Source organism: Coenobita brevimanus, chromosome 50 (assembly GCF_032717465.1).
Source record: "Coenobita brevimanus isolate Jiangsu-jjx chromosome 50, ASM3271746v2, whole genome shotgun sequence".
In the NCBI taxonomy this organism is placed as follows: Eukaryota; Metazoa; Arthropoda; class Malacostraca; order Decapoda; family Coenobitidae; genus Coenobita; species Coenobita brevimanus.
In genome coordinates this window covers 55,488,463-55,512,143 of record NC_137003.1, presented here as the reverse complement: position 1 = coordinate 55,512,143, position 23,681 = coordinate 55,488,463, and the positions used below count along the sequence as shown (strand labels likewise).

The 23,681-nt window shown below is 42.0% G+C and overlaps 1 protein-coding gene across 1 annotated transcript in view; it reads right to left on the bottom strand.

Annotated features, from left to right (window-relative positions):
• Ge-1 (Enhancer of mRNA-decapping protein 4 homolog Ge-1) overlaps positions 1 to 23,681 on the bottom strand; it is a 78,891-nt gene that overhangs the window by 31,647 nt on the left and 23,563 nt on the right. The window contains exons 9-14 of the mRNA XM_080272351.1: positions 22,873 to 23,185; positions 17,746 to 17,922; positions 16,080 to 16,282; positions 13,787 to 13,888; positions 4,204 to 4,422; positions 897 to 1,020 (exon numbers count right to left, since the gene is read on the bottom strand). Of these exons, the coding sequence (XP_080128477.1) occupies positions 897 to 1,020; positions 4,204 to 4,422; positions 13,787 to 13,888; positions 16,080 to 16,282; positions 17,746 to 17,922; positions 22,873 to 23,185 (1,138 nt within the window). The remainder of the gene's footprint in view (positions 1 to 896; positions 1,021 to 4,203; positions 4,423 to 13,786; positions 13,889 to 16,079; positions 16,283 to 17,745; positions 17,923 to 22,872; positions 23,186 to 23,681) is intronic.

The following is a 23,681-nucleotide window of genomic DNA, read 5'->3' as shown; positions in this document are numbered from 1 at the left end:
TCAGTGTAATCACTGCCATTGTTTTGGTCACACATCAGAGAAGTGTACGGTGATCCCTTGGTTATCACGAACTTGCTTATAGCAGTTCCTGTTATCACTGCTACATGAAAATCTGCATTCCTGCCACTCTTGCACATTTCTTGGCTAAAAAATAAAAAATGTGTTATTGCACACCTGAGCATGTGTCTTCCGACAATGATGGTGCAAAATCTGTGGTTTCTGATGGCTTTCAGGGAATAAAAGATGAAGACCTGTACTCCATATCAATAAGTATGGCACCATCAAAGATGTATATAACGCCTGTAGTGTTGATGTAAATCCTCTGAACTAGGTGAACTTCTATTCATTACCTTGAGAACCAATATGAAAGGCAAAACAAAAATGTATATACCATTCTGAGGACCTTTATCAATGCAACAGGTGTTAAGGACATCACTGATAGTGCCAGACTCGGTGAAATGGAGTATAGTTGAGGAGTCAATCTCAGGTGGTGGAGACCACTAACTTTCCAACCCCTAACCTCAGAACCCTTTACCTCATGCCCATCTCAGGTTGCTATATGGTCCGTGTTTCTTCTTTATTGTGCTCTTTCATAACTTTCTATTAACCTGACCATGACTTTGTGTGTTTCTGATACTTGCCACAACAGTATGTATGTACTGTATTTAGTGAGTATAACTTGTTGTAAAAGGGGAAATATGGATTTATAAGTGAGGTGCCCGGTACCAATTAGGATCATGACACAGGTTCTGTGTATTCATTACCACACAACTCTGTTATCACATGTTATGTTCAGTACCAATCATATGTGATAAACCAAGTGATCACATGAGTGATCTGTTTAAGTAGGATACATAATGAATGATGTAGTAAGGCACAATGATGTATTAACATACCATTCTGCGAGTGCAATATCTGCTGAACTTCCAGTGAAGGGGAGGAAGTTGTACTGGTACCAAGGCGACCTACACACCCACCACTTCCCACCTCAGACGTTGCCAGCGGGCCATCTTCCTTGCCCTACAAGAAAAATATTTTAATACACAGAGACTGAATACCGATATATACTGAACAAACATAGCATAAAGTAGTTACATGTGAGATGTGGAGTTAAAAAGCCTATAGAACAGTTCACATAGATGGTATGATCATCTGGAGAGAACTGTGGTGAAATGAGTAATGTACTGTACAGTATTGCCTTAAAAATAAAATGATTTTAAACTGATAGTTTTGACAATTGTAGGCAGGTTTATGGCTGCCAATTATCACTCCTGATAATTTCAAAAGAGTGAAAGTGGCAGTGGCAAATGTCAGCTTCTGTCAGAAATGTGCCACCAGTGTATAAACACAAACAAGCTGACAACCAAACCTGAATCTTTTTTTTGTTTTTGTTTTTTTCCCTTTTGTTCCATTACACACCTAAATTATCCGTTACCTCTCTTGCACAGGGCTAGTATTGCTGCTCATATTTCAAAAAAAGAGAGACAGAGTGATGAATCTATTTGAAAAGGTTGGTTTACTTGACAAACTGAGATCTGTACAAGTTATTCAAACAACAGCAGGGCGTGTGGCTTGAGCAAACCAACAAATAATATAACTTCAACGTCATTATCCTCTCATCATCACCATCGTCACCAAAAGTACCAACAACATGGGAAGAACCAAAAGAGGTTGAGGATGGAATCAAGGCAGGAAAATGGAATGAAGGGAGGCAAAAGCACCAGAGTACAGTAAACCCTCAGGTCATGATGGTTCTTTTTACGATCATTCAAATAAATGACATTATAGAAATTAGGAACTGATTCAAGTTACACCCATACTGTATTTGTATTTACACTGAAAATGCTTCCATAACTGATTAAATCATGAAAATAGAAAAATATGCCTTGAGTTGTAAATGGTGTGGGTTGCACCTGATAGGTCTCACATGGCCAGGAGTACAGCCTTATGTAGGTCAAGCGACACACACAAAGACAACACACGAAAAGCAGCATCGCAAATTGCATATCATTCATGGACAAGATAACACTGCAAAATGAGTGGAATACTGAAACTGAGTGAACAGCACTACAAGTAACTGCTATGTGCATTCTGTGTATTATTTCTTTTATGACTAAATGTACTTACCAGTATGTGCTGTAGAGCACGAACACATCCTGGTACTTTATATCCCACCCCATGCCAGCAGACTTTGGACCCTCGTGGAGCCGTGGTGCCAGCCAATTTTCGACTTTTTTTTTTTTTTTTTTTTTTTTTTTTTTTTTTTGCTAGATAGGTTAGAAATGATGAGAAAACATGGAGAACAACCATAAAATTACTCACAGAAGCCATTTATGTTGATTTTTAGGTAGATTCTCCCTGAGCAGGCAGTTGAAAACTTCCAAGTCACGCCCATACACTTCACCACTCGCTGCTGCCGCCACAAAGCAAGAGGAGGCAGAAGCACTGCATTTTCTTCATCAGTAACTGTGCTGTTCGAGCCAAGGACACTCTTCTTGGGTATATATATGATATGGGAAGGCCTAGAGAGGCATGGGAATATCCCAGCCGATTTTTTGGCATCTAATTTGTATTTTCGAATTTTAGCAAATTTACCAGATCGCCGATCCACATGCACACTGCTGGCACTGTCTGCGCATAAAGGGGTCAATGTACATGTACATCGCCAGCACAGGGCAGGATATACTCCAAGACAAATGACCATTTGTGTTTACTACTGTGGGATAGACTGCTTTCAAAAATGGGGAAATGAATTCCCCAAGCTAGAACTTGATAGATCATATAGCCCCGCTATGTGACGGGAGAGCGCTACCTCTCCTAGCAGGGTAGCTACCCAGGCGGGACACGAACTCTCGACCCTTTGGTCTCGAGTCAGGTGCTCTACCACTTTCTTCAAAAGCAAGCATCAAAACTACTTAACAACCCTAATGACAACAGAATATTCTGGTCAACTCTTAATTCTTTCAATAATAACTTTAACAAGTCATCATCCATTCCCCCACTAAAATCTTCAGATGGCAACATTACAAATGACCTGCGCGGGAAAGCAGATATTTTTGCCAGTACATTTGCCAGAAATTCCACCATAGAGGATGCCAGCCAGAATGTCCCAGTACTAGAACTTGACTCTCCCGAAATTGCCCCACTTAAAATACAGACAAGATATGTAAAATCCATCTTAGACAACTTACCTACTAACAAAGCTTCAGGCCCAGATGGAACTCCGCCAAATGATTCGAAAAACTGTTCCCCTGAACTTGCCTCTGTACTAGTTAAATTATTCAGACTATGCATAAGTACTTCTTCACTCCCAAATTCATGCAAAAGAAGCCAATATCCACCCAATTCCAAAGAAAGGAAGTTCCTCTGACCCCTCTGATTACAGACCAATAGCTGTCACATCTCTTGGTAAGGATTTGAAACTTTAATTAATAAGCACATTGTTAAACATCTTGAATTCAACAACTTAATAACAATATGGTTTTTGCCACGAAAGATCCACCATTGACATACTCAATCTCCTAACTCATACCATCCATCAATCAATTGACCTACATGGAGAAACTCATGCAGTAGCCCTTGATATCTCTAATGCTTTCGACAGAGTAAGGCACCGTTCCCTGCTGTCCAAACTCCCTTGCTATGGACTAATGTCGTTTGTTCCTTTGATTTCCTTATATCTTAGTGACAGGATAATAAAAGTAGATGATGTATATTCCAATTTCCACTCAATTAACGCCGGCGTGCCGCAGGGATCAGGGTGTCCAGTGCCAATCAGGACATAGGTTCCATGCTCTCGTTATCAAGAAATGTCCTTATCAATTACGCATGACAAGAGATCACTGTACTTGAGAAATGTAACTGAATATCCAAACACAAACAAGCAAACATCGAAAACTGTGACACACCTGAATATCACTAAGTAAAAATGAGGTTACAGCTAACAAGATGAAAAGTAAAAAAGCAAAACGAAAAGAAGGGTCTGAAGGTATTATAAACATAAAATGAAAATGGACAGTAAGGACTGGGATGTGACAGTCCTGGACAGAACAAAATTCTGGGAGGGATGATGGTAAAGGTAGTGTGGGGGTCAGATGAAGGGATGAGTAGGACAGCGAAGGGGGATGAAGAAAAGGGAAGACGAGGAGGGATGGAGTACTATAGAGAGAAGAACTGAATGTAACTAACCTGTGATGGCCTAGCTTGTGGCAGAGGCGAGGGTGGTGGAGGTGGTAGGGTGGTGGCAGGGGGTGATGTGGATGCCCCTGCCACAACAGAACCCAGTATTTTCAGACTTGCAGAAGAATCAGTGTCACTGCTCTGCATGAGGGTGCCGGAGCCACAGCGCAGCAATAATGACAGCGCAGCATTCTCAAATTCAGAGGCATATGGTACCTCAAATTGGCCAGGGACAGGAGTAACCTACATTGCAGAATATACCATGGTATTAAAATTTTATTTTTAAATTGTGACACTGTATTTCACATTAAGGTTCTATCTACCTATCTATTACCAGACCCCTTAATTCCGTAAGGGGTGGCCACAAACAAACTGCCATCATGTCGCCCTGTCCCCTGCCATTTCACTGTCCTGCTCCAAACTCACACCATCCTCCCTCATATACTTCTCCACTCCATCTCTCCATCTCATTCTTGGCCTCCCCCTCCCCTTTCCACCTCACTCACATACACTCCTTATCAGTCTCTCACTCTCTGTCCTCTCCACATGGCCAAACCACCTCATTTTGTTTCTCCTAACGCTTCCTATCACATCCACATCCACCCCACAATGCTCCATCACTTCCTCATTTGTCAGTCTGTCTCTACATGTGACTCCACATGCTCCTCTCAAATAACTCATTTCCACTGCTTTCACTCTTGACTTGTGTCCCTCCAACAAGGTCCAGCTTCAATGCCATACGTTAGAGTTGGTATCACCATTCTGTACTGTCATGCAATAACTTTTTCACTTCCATTCTCACTTCCTTTAAAGGGTCATATGCCACCCTCAGTTAAATACAGTAAACCCAGCGTCCTTGCCATCCTCTTAGGGACCTACTCCTTCACTGTGAAGGGATGCTCCTAAGGTGCATAAAAATGTTTGACAGCAACAAGAAATGTATTACTGAATCATGAGGACTAAGCTGACTGAAAAATACTTTATAACCCCGTTACTATAAGGGCCTCTCGTTAAACTGAAAAAATTTAGTTTGGTTGTAGAAAGCATAAAAAAAAAGAAAAGCGTCAATAAGTAGAGGCTAACCTCAGTCTGTTCAAATCAGCTGGGTACTCATTACTGTACATTGTATGTCAGTTTTTGCCTTGGCAATCGATCCTTCATTCTCAACTAAATTACCTATCAGACATTACTGTTCAAAAACATTCATAAAATTCTGAACCAGTTTGCTATGACCCCCTTCACTAATAGCAAGCAACATATACAGTATTAGATTTGATATACTGTATATTCCATCCCTTACTGTTTACCACCAGCTTCATCTCTTTTCCACATTCCTTGTCTTGGTCTTTCCCACAACCTTATCAAATACAGGTATCCCTCAGTCAACAATACTTTGGTTAACGTTCTTTTGATTTTACAATAATTTCTGGACTCCCTTTTCAGTTGATGTTACCAATTTTTCCTTTTACGTAAAGTGAAATAAATATGGGATATGTCCTTAAAAAAATCAGCAGTGTTAGAGTAAATGTAAAAGCTGTTTTGCCTACTTAAGTTTTTACTGCCACATTACTGTACCTAAAGCATGTTATCTGGCCTTTTTAAAATAATAATTTGAAAGTGATATTCATCTACAATAGTTGAAAGTGATAGTATGTGGTGATTCAGATATTTATGGACTCTCTGCAAGTAATATTTATCTACAATGGTTTATAGTGGTAGTATGTGGTGATTCAGATATTTACAAAACCTTATTCATGTTGGTCTGAAACTTTTCTTTGGTGAATGTACCCCCAGTAAGGCCAACCTCAAGATCTCTGGCAACATAACCAAACTGAACAAGAATGATGACAGCTGGTTAATACAGGTACTGGACCCTTTATCCTGGAAGCTTCCCGGTTTTCAGAATTTGCTGGACTTTGGGAATTTTTTTTTACATACATAAAGGTATACCCCAGTTTAACAATGCAATTGGTTAAGTAAAATCCCATCGTCAGGCTGGGCATCGTATCTCAGGGTAGATTTAACACGTAAAGTATAAGGATGCATTTTTAAGCCTTGGGTTTCCCCCCAACCAAGTCCTAAATCCACCCAAATGAGTCCAAAAACAAGTTTAAAGCCAAGTTAAATGGCTTAACAATTGTAAAAGATGCAAACCTAGGCCAAACACCTGTTAGTAACTCACTAAAACCAACAAATAAAATCTGAAAACTGTCAAATATAAGTCTGGAAAAAATCAAGCTTGGTAAACTGTACCCCAAAATGACAATGTTCACCCCATCTATGGCTAAAACACATTAATCTAAGTCTAAATCAGTTTATAAATCAACCTAAACACACAATTTTAGTTTAAAATATCAAAATCGGTAAAAAAAAAATCAAACCCCATCATTAAACCGGGGTTTGGCCATCGTTAGGGAGGGTATGGTTGTATTTCTACTCCCATCGTTAAGCCAGGGTATTGCATCTAGAGTTATCGTATATTGAGGTATACCTGTACCTACAAACATGCTGTATACCCAGTGAACAAAACCATATGATCATTCACAAGCTTTTGAAATACTGTACTGTCTCTATCACAAAGCATAACCACTGGCATGAACTTTTTAACATTCTTCTTTAGCAATGGACTTCACATACACCTGTCAGATAGAGTCATTTTATCAACTACCACATTAAAAAAGAAGGTGCCAAACCTTTGTCATACGAGGTCTGTCCAAAAAGAAACCAAATTTTTTAAAATGGTGCGCCACCTTCCAGTGTAGTGTGATTATGACGGAAGTGCTGTGTAGCAGCAAAATTTGAGCTTCGGTATTGCACTACCCTCATCATGCCAAATCACTTAGTCACTGAGGTACAAGACCTTGAGTGAACATGAATGTGTGTTTAATGCACTTAGCAAATCATCCACTCGCTCAGTGCAGTGGTACTCTACTTTGGACAACTCTACATTGAGTGACAGTCCAAATGATTTCCTGTAAACCTGGAAATAATTTCATGTGCTACACCCACAGCAAATTGAATTAGGACCTACACACACAGAATTGCTATGGGAGAGTTGTCTGTCTTTGCTTTGTGTTTCCACCTCTACCATGTGAATTTTTGGGGCAAGAAGTAACTGGCAACTCCTCTGGTGTTGGTGGGAGGTGGTGAAACACTCAGCACATCAGTGCTTGCCCGGAAGCAGCACATCAGTGCTTGCCCGGAAGCAAGAGTGGGAGTATATGTTCCCGTCACTCTGAGCTTGCACTTCCCTCTTTTTTCGTATGCATTACTGTTTGTCCTGTTATTTTCCTTGAGTCGAGTTGTCATGCCTGGAAAGTACAGCTCAAGGGATGAGAGGGTAAGTATCATTGCATGGAGGCAGGATAATGTCCCTATCAACACGATTTGTGAACGTACTGGACGTGCAAAGTCGACCGTCATGAAGATTCTTGCTGCAGCACGCAGCCTGCCACTTGATGTCTAACCAGAGCACAAGCATGGCGGTGGAAAGAAGAGGATGACTTCCAGAGGTACAGATACACTTCTGAAGAAGGAAGTAATCAAGAATCCTCAACTGACAGCAGCAGAATTGAAGAGAATGCATCCCCAGCTGTTACAAGACCTCTCAATTAGAACTATTCAACACCGCTTGCAGAAGGAGCTGAGTTTGCCAAGCCTCACCGCAGCCAAGAAACCGCTTATCACTGACCGCATGAAGAAGCAGAGCATTCACTTTGCCAAGAAGTATGCACACTGGACATCAGATGAGTGGAGAAAAGTTGTGTTTTCCAATGAAAGCACATTTCATGTGTTCCAGGTGCGTTCTGCCAAGGTTCGTTGCCCTGCCTCCCGTAGTTGATATGACCCTGCTTACACGGTGCCAACTGTTAAGCAACCACAATCAGTAATGGTATGGGGGTGTTTCTCAGGTGAAATGGGAAGGGGAGGCCTCTGCTTTCTTCCTAAGAACTTGATAATGAATGGTGGCCGGTACATTCAAGTTCTGAAAGATCATTTGTTAAACTTTTTTGCTATTCATGGGTGCAACTTTTTCATGCACGATTCAGCTCCATGTCACAAGTCAAGAAAGGTGACAAAATGGCTTCAGGATAAGACTGAGGTCCTTGACTGGCCTGTCAACAGTCCAGATCTAAATCCAATAGAAAACTGCTGGGCAAAGATGAAGAAAATCATGGCAGAGAAGAAGACACCCAATCTGGACAACCTCAAGACTGAACTGATAAATGTTTGGTGCAAATAAATGTCCTCAGATTACTTCAGAGATCTAAGTGATTCCAGGCCAAAATGCATCCAACTGGTCCTGAAAAACAAGGGAAACATGATTTCATATCAATGAACGGCATTTCATGAACAAACATTGTGATATACTATAAGTTCTGTGTCTTTTAATACCTTGTGGGGGGAGGTTCTACGTCAATTTGCGGTAGCTGTATGTGGTACCTTTATAACCAACCAACACATGTTCCCTAAGTGTCAACAAGTGGGATGGCAGAGAGTGAGTGCCCCTCCCCGGAAAACAACTAACTAAAAGCACACACAACCTTTGGATAAGGACGGACCAATAGGCGACGACCAAGAACCGGACAAAGGACATGGTACAGATTGTGACATGCAATGTAAGGGGTGCAAAAGATGAGGTGGAAGAGAAAGAGACTGTCCAGGTGCAGGATGCAAAAGTGGGCATATATAGTTTACCTAAGACTAAATGGAGAAGTGAGAGAGTGAGACAGTGGAAGTATGGATGAGGTATATGTGCAGGAGTAGGTGAAAATGAGAGGGCAGAAGAGGGTGTGTGTATTGTGTGAATGAGATGGAATGAGAGGGCAAAAGAGGGTGTATGTATTGTGTGAATGAGATGGAAGGAGAATATACGAGAGTATAGATCAACTGGTTCAAGGATTGTGTGAGTAAGATTGAAAGAGGGGATACAAATGTGGGCATTTGTGTGTGTGTATGCACCAATGCAAGATCATGCAGGCAGAGTGAAAGAAGATTTCTGGACAAATCTGGAGGCGTGCATGGAAAAGTTTGAATGGAATAAGAGATTTGGTTGGAGATACGAATGGAAAAGTAGGGAATGCGAGGGTGGATGAAGAAGTCAGTGAGTGGGATGTGCCTGCAAAAGTGAATGAGAATGGCAGTGCTCCAGTTGATATTCATGCAGGGAGGGGGTTGGTAATAGCCAATATCCTCTTCAGGCACAAAATGATCCACAGGTATACGTGGCGAGTGACAAGAAGGGTGGATGGTGAACTGAATGAACGGAAGGCAATGATTGATTATGTATGTGTGGATGAAAGGATGAGAAGGTGTGTAATGGATGCAAGAGTATATAAAAGATGGGGGAGTGGACTCTCTGACCACCACTTAGTGGTGGTCAGAATCAATGTCCAAATGAAACGGAGATTTAGTAGAAGGGAAGGGCAAGAGGAAGTAGCTCATACACGAAGGGTGGAAAGGTTACAAGAGGATGGAAACAGGGCAGAATATAAGAGGGAAGTGGAGAGGCGATTGGGTAAATATGGACTGGAGCAGATGGGGGACGTGGAAGGTGTGTGCAAGATATCCACAGATGAAATCCGTGCAGTATGTGAGGTGGCGTGTGGGGTGAAGAGAAAACGAAAGGGAGTGCTAGGAACAGCATGGTGGAATGAAGAGGTGAGAGAGGCTCGGGCACAAAAGAAGAAAGCATATAATGAGTGGATGGGAAACAGAAGTGTGGAAGAAGTTGAGAGACGGAAGAGAGAGTTGTATGTAGAAAGGAGGAGAGAAGTGAAAAGATTAGTATGAGAGAGTAAGACGACAGTGGATGAGGATTTGGAAGAAATTTGAATGTAAAATGGAGGGAATGTAAGAAAATGTTCTGAAAAGAGGTAATGAGAGTTAGACAGGGTGCCAAAGAAGTTAGTTGCAGAGTGAAAGATAAAAATGGTAGACTTCCGGTGGAGAAGGGAGAAAAGGTGAGTTGATGGAGAGAACACTAACGAATTGCTGAACAAAGAAAACGAAAGTAATGCGAGAAAAAGTGACTGGGGAATGGCGGGGAGATGGAGGGATGTGAGAAGAGAGGAAGAGATCAGTAGGATGGAAATAGTGGAAGCAATGAAAAAAGTCAAAATGGGGAAAAGCCCCAGCAACTGATGGAGTGTGTGTGGTGAAATGCTGAAACATAGGGGAGACATAGTAGTAGAATGGATATAGAAGATGTACAGATTGGCCTGGGAGGAAGGTAGAGTCCTGGAGGACTGGAAGTCAGATATAATTATTCCCCTGTACTGTACAAAAGAAAAGGTGAAAATGGAGTGTATGGTAATCATAGTGGCATTTGTCTTTTTAGTGTAATAGGAAAAGTATATGGTAGGACACTTACTGACATAGTTAGGGAAATAACAGAGGAATTAGTTGGAGAAGAAAAGGGAGGTTTTAGGAAGAGAAGAGGTTAGGTAGAGGAGATATTCATCCTTAGGTCTTTAGTGGAAACGTTTCTAGAGGAGGGAAAGAAGTTGTATGTGGCCTTCATGGATTTGGAGAAAGTGTATGACAGAGTGGATAGACAAGGAATGTGGAAAATACTAAGAATATTTGGAGTAAATGAGAAGTTGTTCAATGCCATGACAAGCATGTATGAGGGTGCCAAGGCTGCAGTGCGTGTGAATAGTGAACTGAATCTTTCTATCTGAATGTTGGGCTGAAACTGGGGTGTCATGTCTCCACAGTTGTTCGATCTGTATGTGGATGGGGTTATACTGTAAAAGAGATACAAGGTAGAGCAGTGGATGTTGGAGTGGCCCTAATGAGAGAAGGCAGCATTTGGAAACTTCCTGCATTATTGTCTGCAGATGATACTGTATTGTTAAGATGAAGGGGAACTGCAAGGCTTGGTGAATGAGTCTGGGAGAGTGTGTAAGAAACCTACTCTAAAGGTGAATATTGGGAAGAGTGAAGTTATGGTCTTCATGAGAAATGAAGTCACTGAATGTACACTGAGATAGGATGGTGAGGAAATGGAAAATGTGAGTGCACTGAAGTACTTGGGTAGTGTGATGAGTAAGGATTGAAGTCTGTAGGATGAAGTACTTTCAAGAGTACAACATGGAAGAAAGGTGGATGGTTGTTTGAAAGCAGTGATAAGAAATAGGGAGGTGAGCCTGGTTGTAAAAAGGCTGCTGCAAGATAGTATTGTGATACAAACTCTAACGTATGGAAGTGAAGCTTGGATCTTGTTGGAAGGACACAAGTGAAGAGTGAAAGCAGTGGAAATAAGTTATTTGGAAGATGCAAGTGAGGTGACATGGGGAGACAGACTGACAAATAAGGAAGTGAAGGAGTGTTGTGGCGTGGATGTGGTTGTGACAGAAAGCATTAGGAGAAATCCAGTGAGGTGGTCTGGCCATGTGGAGAGGATGGAGAGAGACAGAGAGAGAGACTAACGAGGAGAGTGTGAGTGAAATGCAGGGGGAGGAGGATGGAGGGGGAGGCCGAGGATGAGATGGAAAGATGGAGTGGAGAGGTATATGAGAGAGGGGTGTGTGAGCCGGAGGAGGGTCAGTGAAATGGCAGGGAACAGGGGGAAATGGAAGAGATTTGTTTGTGGCCACCCCTTATAGGACTGAAGCGCTTGGCAACAGATAAACAGGCAGATCCTTTATCATCTGAAATCAGTGACATTTCTGGGTGAATTTCAAAACAGGGGGGAAGAAAAAAAAAAAAAGTCCACATAGAGTCAAATCCAGGGAGTTGGGCAGCTGGGGGATGATAGTCATCTCATATTTCACCCAAAAGTCACAGATAAGGAGCGACGCATGAGCAGGTCCAGTCACAGTGATGAATCCAGGTTTTCTTAATCCACGTGTCTGGCCTCCTCCTTTGCATTGTCTCCCTCAAACACTTCAGGACATCCAAGTAAAATCTTTTACTGACTGTCTGACTACATGGAACAAACTCAAGAAGAATAACGCCCTTCCAATATAAAAAGATGATCAACATCGCTTTCATTTTTTAGCAAATATCATGTGCTGTTTTGGGGTTGTGGTGACAGTGTTTCAACCCACTGCAACAACTGTCTTTCTGTTTTGATATCATAGCCATACACCTACATTTCATCACCTGTTATGACATTTTTCAGAAAGTTTTCATCGCATTTGAACAATCAAACAGCTCCTTACTGACAGTGACATGGTTCTCTTTTTGCTCATCTGTCAGCAGATGCAGCACAAATTATGCAGCAACACAATGCATCTTCAGTTTTTTAGTTAAAATCATGTGACATGAACTTTTACAGATGCCTACTTCTTCGGAAACTTCACGGACAGTCAGGCAATGCTTTTTGCAGGCCACAACATGCACATTCACAGTGTGATCGTTGTCTCGACATGGAGGGCCATCCAGATCTGGTATCATCTTCAGTGGATGTTCTTCATGATTTGAACCGCTGGAACCATTTGTGACATTGCACATGGCTCAAACAATCCTCCCCATAACGCTGTTGCAATGTCGGAAGAGTCTCCATAAAAGTTTTTCACAATCTAAAACAGAACATGTTGCTCTTCAAGATCCTTCTTTGTTCACCTTGCAGCAAATCACCTTGCGCACTAAACACACATTCACTCAAAGTGCGTGTACCTCGATGACCAAGTGATGTGGCGTGACACAGTTAAAATTAGACTAAAGCTCAAACTACACCAGCTAGTTGGTGTGCTATTTAAAGGGTTCAGTTTCTTTTTGGAAAGACCTCGCATGCTTCTCTGCTTAACTACAAATTTCGTCTAACCATAGGAAGACTGTCTCTTTTGCAAATCACCTAACATGTGAATACTGTAATCAGGGTAACAGCGTGATAAGACATGAGCTGTAGTAAGAAGAAGCATAAAGAGAACAAGATGGAGAGATGAAATTGCAAATATGTTGGACCGGAACAGAACATCTGGAGAATAGTAAAGGTCTTGCTCCTCCAGTCATGTGACTTACTGATTTTTTTTTCTTGCTATCTCCATTACGCTCGAGTACCTTCCCTTTTATGGAATGGTTCTCTTTTGCACATGGGAGATCAAGGATGGGTCTCTGTGCTGTGTAGTAGTGCAGTGGTTTAGTTATGTTGTTCTTATATCATTTTTTTGACATGCCTGGTGATACACTGAGTTACAAGACCTCCAACCACATGTGGTTCATACAGATCTACCGGTACCCCCAATGGATGATGGATTTCTTGCTTACATAGAGCCACTATCTGCAACTGGTCATTCTTGCATTAAATATCCAGAATGCGTAGCCTGGCCCCAGCTCCTTACTCTCCTGATGGAGCAGGACTGGATATGATGATGGATGTAATATGTTTGAGATTACCCAGATTATATTTGTCAGCATAGGATGGACCTCTAGCAGTGAAGGAGTTAATCAAGGCTATACCTAACTCCTCTAGTTAAAATAATTTCTTCAAAGTTTAAGAAAATAATCTGGTGGCAACTATAACAGAATAAAAGCTGTGTCATAAGCATGATGGAGATTAACCAAGGCTGACCTATTAAAAAAAAAAAAAAAAAAAAAAAAAAAAAAAGTGAGATAAAGTTTTTCTATACGTGCCACATGTATTTTGGACAGGACTCACCTTACTAGAGCCCTCATCAGTACCTTCCTCAGCAGCATCAGAGTCCTCAGGTTTTCTTGGGGAGCTGAATGAGTCTGGGGTCAGAAGGTTCATTGGAGGCTGCTGAAGACAAACATTAAGGTGGCATAAGTAATAAAAATAGTACTACAGGTGAAAAATCATAGGAATTTACCGCCATCCACTCGTGTATTGCTATCATTAGTGACTCTACACTGAGTGACAAGCCACATGATTTCCTGCAGGAAAATATTTACTACACTGGGTGGTAACCATACAACAGATGAATACCTGGTGGTCTAGTGAGTTATGATGCACCACTCAGATGTAGCCCATACAGGTTCACATGCCTTTCCTATTCCTTCCTACAATAAATTATACCATTCCTTTGTTAAAACATAATCTACATTCTTCAGTATTCTGATTCCCTGTTCACTGTTGGTGGTAGGTGGTGACGACCATCATCCACTCACTTGGTGAAGTGCTGTCTACTTCGTCTGTCCTTTTTCTCACTCTGTCTCTGTGTCTGTCCCCCTCTCCTCCTCCTACTCCCTTCCCTTCCTGCCACTTTTTATTACTTTCCCTTCCACTTCAGGCTGCTTCACACTGAGCGACAAGCCTAATGGTCTCCTGTAACTCAGGAAACCATTTACAATGTTGGGTGGTAGCCATATAACCAACTTATCAGGTGAAGTGGACCCTGTCATGGTGTCCCTGTTAACTAGGTGAACAGACGTAAATGCGACATCCATCTGGGAACTAAACCACCATACAATTCCCTGAGCCTCACTGTGGCGAGGCATGGTCAGCCACAAGAGAACATCAGTTCACTGCATGGGTGAGAAGCCCCTCCAAGATGAGACTGTCAGAGCTCTGGCTGCACCTGGATAAAGCCATGGAGGGACTGATGGAATATGATGTCTTTAAAAATTAGTAGGTGGGGGCACTCACCATCCACTCACTCAATGTAGTGCTGCTCTCGGGTGTCTGCCCTGTCCTCTCCTCGATCCTTCTTTCCATCCATCTTCTTCTATCTTTCTTTCCTTCATTCTTTTCTCATCCTTCTGCCTACAGTGACTTTACATTCCCTCTTCTGTCTTTCATTCCTTCATTCTCTCCTCCTCCTTCTGCCTGTGGGTGACTCTACATTGAGTGACAAGCCAAATGGTTTCCTGTACACCAGGAAACCATTTACTACGCTGAGTGGTAACCATATAACCAAATTTTGGCGCCTGGTGGTTTAGTGGGTAATTATTGTGCTCCAATCGGATTGAGCCGGTGAAGGTTTATATCAAAGGGATGGTTGGGGTTTATTGCTCAAGTAATGCCACTCAGGGATGAGTGAGGTTGGTCACTCTCATCTTAAATGTCAGGACCAACAGCCTAGCCCCGGGCTCCTACGCTCCTCACGGGGCAATGTAGGATGGGATGATGAATGGATGGATAAAAATTTTTCCACCCTCAGAGATATCAGAGCTAATGTCAACAAGAGAGAGTGTGCCTCTCAAAAACAGACATATATCTCTGACTTTTTTAAGCCCAGATCAGTAGCCAGGAACCCTCAACCCTCCACTAGCAGAGAATCAACATGCAGCTTCCTATGCAGTGTGTCCTCAGAAAATTCCTGAATAAACTTTCTGCAGTGACTCTGATAGTGATTAAGTTGGCCTACAACAGTGATTACAGTAGTAATTAAGGCCTGTATATAGTTTACATAAAGTGTAATACAGTACTGTAGTGTTCTTAAGTTCTACAGTATAAAGTGTGTACTGTGCAGTATAAAGTGTAATGGAGAGTACAATACTGTACTGTTGTTCAATTGTGACTATGGTTAAGAAATGTTGCACAGAAGTGATCACATGCTCCCCTAGCACCTCTACATCCTACCAAAAGGCCCTCCTTTAATTTGGATTACAACCTCTGCAAGCATGGTAAGTGATTTTTTTTTTTTTTTTTTCTGGTTAGTCAGGAATCTCATATTTCAGTAAGTCGGAATTACAGTCAACTCGGAATGGCCTCAGCCCCAATTATTCCAACTTGGAGAGGTTTTACTGTATTTATAATTCATGGAACTTCTAAGTCACGGCAGGTATTATGACTAAAATAACCGCAAAGTACCCAACTTGATTGTATATACGTTTGGACATCTATGGCCACGTCCTGGATAGGTGAACTCGTGGATATTGAGCCCATGAATGTTGAGGTGTTGGTGTAGTGTTCTTGTGTCAAACAATGTATGCTGTATAGGCATACAACAATCAAACCATGGTGCAGGTGAATTAATGCATGTGAGTACCTGAGATGCAGGTGGTGTGTGCAGTGCCGTGGAGTGCTGCGGTGGGATGGAGGAGCTCTGGGGCGAGGTAAGGGCATCTGGAGGGGGTGGTGGTGGGGGTGGCTGGTCTTCCAAAACTCCTCCTCCGCCACCATCACCACTATTACCCTCCACCTCAGATGTACTCATGCTTAGGCTCAGGTCAGTCAGTCCATCACGCACACCTGCACCTCACACATTACAGTATTCAAGTAAGAGTCTGAACACAGAAAGTATGTATATTAACACACATCCAAGAATATTTACAGTTTAGCATTAACCTAGCTCTATTAAAAAGTGTGTAAGATCCAGAAACATAAAGAGTAAAGTATATCAGTAAGAAACCTATCAACAGAGGCCCCAGTGAAAAAAGTTACACCTTCGAAGCCCTCTGGTTTTACCTCATGAGCAAAGCCAAACAAGCACTTCATATGCACTTGTGGGAACTAGCATATCTTACTAGCATCATCAACAAATATTTCATCCTATTCATACTGCAAATCACACAGGATTTAGTTTTATTTCCAGCAATCGTACATTATGCACCGAGATGTAGCTCCTACCAATTCTCTTATTTTGCAGTTATCCTCTAGACTACAGTACTTTCACTCTCCAATATCTACAACCTCTTCCCAACAAAATGAAAACCATATCTGCAAATTATCAAAGTACAAGTCTATCTATCTATCTATCTATTGCCAGACACCCCAATCCCATACGAGGTGGCCACAAACAAATCACTGCTACGTCACCCTGTCCCCCATCATTTCACTGCCCTGCTCCCAATTCACACACCCCTCTCTCATATACCTCTCCACTCCATCCCTCCATCTCATCCTCAACCTCCCCCTCCCTCTCCCCCCCTCCACCTCACTCACATACACTCTCCTCATCAGTCTCTCACCCTCCATCCTCTCCACATGGCCAAACCACCTCAGTGTGTTCCTCCTAGCGCTTCCTATCACATCCACATCACAACGCTCTTTTATAACTCCATTTGTCAGCCTGTCTCTCCATGTGACTCCACAGGCTCCTCTTAAATAACTCATTTCCACTGCTCTCACTCTTGACTTGTGTTCTTCCAACAATGTCCAAGCTTCACTTCCATACGTTGAGGTGGTATCACAATAATCAAGTAGTAACTTTTTCACTTCCATGCTCACTTCCCTGTTTCTTATCACTGCTTTCAAGGAACCAGCAACCTTTCTTCCTTGCTGTACCCTTTCAAGCACTTCACCCTCATGGTCATAAATTTACTGAATTCAACTGGCACACTATCTTACTCTGATGGGGAAATGGTGAAAATGTACTCATGCAAATATATGAAACAGCAACACTGCCTTAGCCTGGGCACACAAGAACTGGACCATTTTGGGCTGATGAGTTACAGTGGAAAAATCAGGAAAGTGGTAGTACCTTCACCCCACTTACCCCTACTAATCCTCATTCTCCCCATTATACATAACCAGCTAGAAATGACCCAGTTTTTGTGTACCTGGGCTAAGGCAGTGTCACTTTTCATTTGTCCACACCTGTATAATCATTACACAAACAATGTATAAATGTATGGGAAAACATTGACATACAACAGAAGAGAGAAAATATACATGAATCAAGATTAAAATCTAGAGGACAGAGCATTACTAACTTAGCGAGTCATGTGAAAGGCTGAGGTCGAGGGGCTGTGGTGTGAGTGTATGAGGACGAACAGGGACATCTGGCTGGAACCTGAGTGTTGCCTCCTGTAGTGATTTGGTGTTGATGAGCACACACCGCACCACCACACCCTCAACAACACCAGCACCATCGTCACATTCTTCTTCCTCTGTTGAAGTGCCACATGATGCTACATAATCTTCTACCAATAAAATTCCTTGGTTATACCAAAATCAGACAGACAATCCATGCTCCTTGGTCACTGTCACAACCGAGTAAATTATGTAAAAAGGATGTTTCATTTGTCCAATAAACTAATAATAATGTTTGTCAGGAATTTCATCACATCATAGAAACGCCAATAATGGTATCATGGAAAAAAAAAAAATCTCTCTATATCTATATCTATATACTGTATATATATATATATATATATACTGTATATATAAATGTAAATATATATATATATCTATATCTATCTATCTATCTATTTTTTTTTTTTTTTTTTATGCGAGGAAGAAGGAACCAAAGGCCATGAGCCCGCAGTAACAGTTCCCTCCAAGAGAAAAACAAAATACAATATAGAGCCAAATTCAAGATCCAATCATTCTGAGATGCCTGGACACACTGGAGATCATAGGCAGCAGGAAATACAGACAGAGGGAGACAGTTCCAGAGCTGACCTGTTGCATAAATGAAAGACTGGGAGTAACGGTTAACTCTTGCATTAGAGAGTTGGACAGAAAAAGGATGAGAGTTTGCTGCCAGACGGGTGCTACGCGCCCGTCGTAGAGGTGGAGGAATGCAAGCAGACAGTTCAGAGGAGCAGTGACCATTAAAGTAGCGATAGAAAAGAGATAAAGATGCAACAGTGCGGCGAAGAGACAGAGGTTGAAGGGAGTCAGTAAGAGGAGGAGAGTTAATGAGACGAAAAGCCTTTGACTCCACCCTATTGAGAAGAGCTGTATGTGGGGAGCCTCCCCACACATGAGAGTTGTACTCCACACAGGGGCGGATAAAACCCCTGTATAGAGTCAACAATTGCGCAGGGGTAAAGAAAGAGCGGAGTCGGCTTAGCACACCCAATCTCTTGGAAGCAGATTTTACAAGAGATGTAATATGATCTTTCCAAGATAAGTCCCGAGTAAATGAAACCCCAAGCATGTTCAAGGATGATGCAGGATTAAGCTGAATATTATTAAACATTAGTGGGTAAACCTGTGGAAGATTTTGTCTGTATATATATACACAGTGATATTTCAAATTTCGATGGACATTTGTACCAAAAAACTGCATCGAAATTCAAAACATCAAAATTTAAACTGAACTTCTTATGGGAAAAATCAATTTGGGTCCAGCGCCTCCCAATTTCACTACGTAAAATCATGATTTTTTGCCCACACTCCCTGTAAACTTTATGAACCATAAATGTGGTTAAGTAACTGTAGTTCTGCACTGTATTGCCGTACCGTACTGTAGTGTAGAATACGGCAAAATTTGTTCCAGTTTGTCAGTATCCTGTCACAGTTTTTATTACAACAGTTACAGCACACTGTACAGTACAGTATTAACCTTAGCCTGAGGGTACGAATTGTGCTCTCAGGTGCTCCCGTAAGGCAGCGGATTTCAACAGCAGTCAAACCCTCGTCCAGGTACTCCAGGATTTTTGCCTCGTCAGCAGGTGTATACTTGGTGTATTTCTGCCCCTTCCTGTATTCCTTTTTCTTCTTTGGCTCCGAAGATTTAGAGGTGCCAGGCTGTTCTCGTTCATTACCATTGCTACCTGAAGGACCACTATTACTTGCCATCTTGAAACATGTAAGTTGTAACGAAAATACAACTAAAACACAACGAAATTGCAGCAAAATGCACACCCACACGTGGAAGGTACATGCTGAAACTGTGGTGCTTGGCTGTAGAAGGCAGGACAGTAGAGAGGTGGCCTGTAGTCCTGACAGACCTGGGTTCAAATCCCGCTGAGGCAGGGAACAGTTTAAGGATTTGAATTTCATAAAAATTAGACTTTACTGATCTACCAGAAGACCCGCCGACATGTTGTAAAAATACCCCCGCTAATACCAATACACCAGTCCTGTATGAGACAGCCCTAGCATGTATTCAATATGGATGGTGGGTGTTAGCACCGAAGTGGTGACACGTAGAGGTGTGAGGTACACAGGAGGACTACTGGGCCTTGAAAGCAGGCTGTGAAGCCTATGCCCAGAGTCAAAAAAAAAAAAAAAAATGGCCACAGACAATAGAACATCACCTTGCGCACGGTTTGTTTTGGTTGGAGTCGGGCCCTGAGAGCATTGAAATGCACGACTTTGCATCGAAACGTGAGATAGGCAGACCACTCAAAAATGCATTGAAATTTGATTCATCGAATTCTAAACAGTGTGGTAGGTGGTGGCGACCATCATCCACTCACCTGATGTAGAGCTGCCTACTTCTTCCTTAGCCTTTATCATTCTTTTTCTGTGTCTGCCCTCCTCTCTTCATATTTCTCCCATCTCTCCTGTCACTTCTTATTGCTTTTCTTTCCTTTACAGGTGGCTTTACATTGAGTGACAACCCAAATGGTTTCCTGTAAGCCAAGAAACCATTTACTATGCTGGGTGGTAATCATAAAACCAAACCATACGTGCTCCCTACGTGTCAACAAGTGGGTTGGTGGAGGATTAGTGCCCCTCCCCATAAAACAAATAACTCAAAGTCAAATGGCCACCCCTAACGGGATTGTGGCGTCTGGCAATAGATAGAGATAGATAGATAGAATTCTAAACTGTCGAAATTTGAGATTTCACTGTATATATATATATATATATATATATACAGTGAAATCTCAAATCTCGACAGTTCCTCTTCTGTCTTTCTTTCCTTCATTCTTTCCTCTTCCTTCTGCCTGTGGGTGACTCTACACTGAGTGACAAGCCAAATGGTTTCCTGTACACCAGGAAATCATTTACTACGCTGGGTGGTAACCGTATAACCAAATTTTGGCGCCTGGTGGTTTAGCGAGTAATCATTGCGCTCCAATCGGATTGAGCCAGTGAAGGTTTATATCCAAGGGGTGGTTGGGATTGATTGCTCATGTAATGCCACTCAGGGATGAGTGAGGCTGATCAATCTCATCGTAAATGTCAGGATCAACTTGCCTAGCCCCAGGCAACTCCTATGCTCATCATGAGGCAACACTGGATTAGATGATGAATGAATGAATGAAAAATTACCCATACGTAAATGATTAAAATTCATTCATTCACCATCCAATTCTACGTCGTCCCATGAGATGCGTAGGAGGCTGGGGCTAGGTAAGTTGGTCCTGACATTAAGATGAGAGTGACCAGCCTCACTCATCCCTGAGTGGCATTACATGAGCAATATACCCCAACCACCCCTTGGATATAAACCTTCACTGGCTCAATCTGACTGGAGCGCCGTAATTACCCACTAAACCACCAGGCGCCAAAATTTGATTATATGGTTACCACCCAGCGTAGTAAATGGTTTCCTGGTGTACAGGAAACCATTTGGCTTGTCATTCACTGTAGAGTCACCCACATGCACAAGGAAGAGGAAAGAATGTAGGAAAGAAAGAAGAGGGAGTTTAAAGTCACCCGTAGGCAGAAGGACGAGGAAAGAATGAAGGAAAGAAAGACAAATGAGGATGGAAGGAAAGAAGGATGAAGGAGAGGAAAGGGCAGACACCCAACAGCAGCACAACCCTAAGTGGATGGTGAGTGCCCCCACCTACCACATAAAAGATTAAAATTAAGCATAAAAAACAATACAGTACTGATATGGTATATACAGTACAGTAATGTACCACGTAATATAATCACAATCATACTGTACTCACCTAATGTTGGCATCGATGGAGGGTACAGTAGTACATTATGCTGTACTGTGCACTTAATTCCATGTGATCTAGTGGCGAATGGCCACCATGTGGGTCACAAATGCACTAGGCACAGATACATCCTAACTATACAGTAGTCAAAGCACGAAGGCACTGAGCACTGCGGAGTGCATAAAGGGTTATTACGTTTTGGAGCAGTTTGTGTGTGGAAGACAGTTGCTGCAAGGCACGTCATTACCACAGTAACTGATATGTAGCATCCTTAAGATCAACCACACTGGCCGCACGTATCATTATGTACCACATACAGTTCTGTATTTTCACTCATTCGTCTGGTCCGAATGGTGTATCAACGGCTATTTGGGGGAGATTTAATGCAGAGGAATTTTTATTATGCTAAAAACAATAATGTATTCTGTTTTTTCTGGTGCTAAATACAACAGTTAATGTTGTTCACAGTTACTGAAGAGCTATTATAATTTTCTCTCTTTTAACATGTCCACTGCAATGAGGAGCGCAGTATTTTTGCAGCTCCCTTTGGTTTTCTGTGGCTTAACTGTGATTAATGCAATTTTATCCACAATACTGAAGACAATGCACTTTCTCATAAGACTGCGATCACGAAAAACTACAATAACGAAACCAGCGATCACGGAGGATTAACTATATACAGTACTGATATTTAAGCATTTTTTTGCCTGTTCTTCTACAAATACAATGGAAATTCATCAATGTCTGATACTACCCATGATTCTGATGTTGCTTAAGTTGTTGTTACAGTCCCAGGCTGATCTGGATGTGAAACCATCAGACTGCTGGCTGAAGCTGCTCTTCCGAAATACACCATCCTCCTCTTGTATGAGGGGCATGTTTGCATCTGCTGCCCAGTTATATCTGTCCCACCACATGAAGGTATCCCTATATACCACCAATGTTGCTAAGAAAATCCCATATGCCAAAGTTATATTACGTGAAATTTGAAAATCCAATGAATTACAGCATTATGAGGACTGTTCTTCAGTAAGACTAAAGCCCACTACTTCTTGATGTTAAAACAATGGAAATGAAAGGCATTTCCTCCTACTGTGGAGTTGTTATTCTCCACCAAAACCAGTTTCACCTGAAAATAGTATAGGTGCCTGAACCCTGAAAAAGAAGTAGCAAGGCAGCAATGCAGCAAGACTTGCTCACTAATGAGTTTCTGTGTAAGGTTCAATTTTCAGATATTCCCCAGCAGAACTGCAGAATAGACATTACCATGATCATTGTGTGAGGTGTCATGAGTGTGATCATGCTTCCAGCGCTTGTAATTCTTCCAAGCTGCATCAGTGATAGCAAGGGAGAGTGCTGGGTACTGGACAGGAAGTTCTGAGACAGACACCATCTGAGCACTGCCTCCAGTTCCAGGAGTGCTGTTGTTGCCATCGCTGTTACCAGTAGTTCCCTTCACCACACAACAGTTGCCACCAGAGATGCCAATCCCTTCATTGCCACCAGCACCACCAACAATACCATTACTGCCGCTCCCACTAGTAGTGCCATCCTGATACACTACTATCACATACATCATCTGCAAAACACAAAATTTTTAACTTCTACACATTTTGACAGCTAGTGAATTCACTTGATGAAGTGGTACTTTTTAGTAATAAATGATGATCATCATCACTATCTCCAACAGCAGCAGTAGCATCCCACCTCTTTTTCCCACCAGCAGGTAGGGTGAGGAAAACAAGAGAATGTTACAATGGGAGAACTAATCAACAACAAGCCAATGAGTAAGCAACACATGCATACATTCATCCTGGCTCCACCCAGAGATACACCTGTCCACAAGCAGCTATATATTTACCTAAAAATTCATCCAGTTAGCTCAAAACCTTATCAGTTCCCTCGCCTTGTCAGCTTCCATACCACACTTTCTCACACACTCATTTACCATGTCTATCCACCTTTTTCTTGGCCTACCACATCTCTCCCCCCCTCACCTTCAAACTTGCTCAGACAAACTCTTTTCACCATTCTATTTCACATCAATTCCCTCCACATGATCATAACATCCGAGC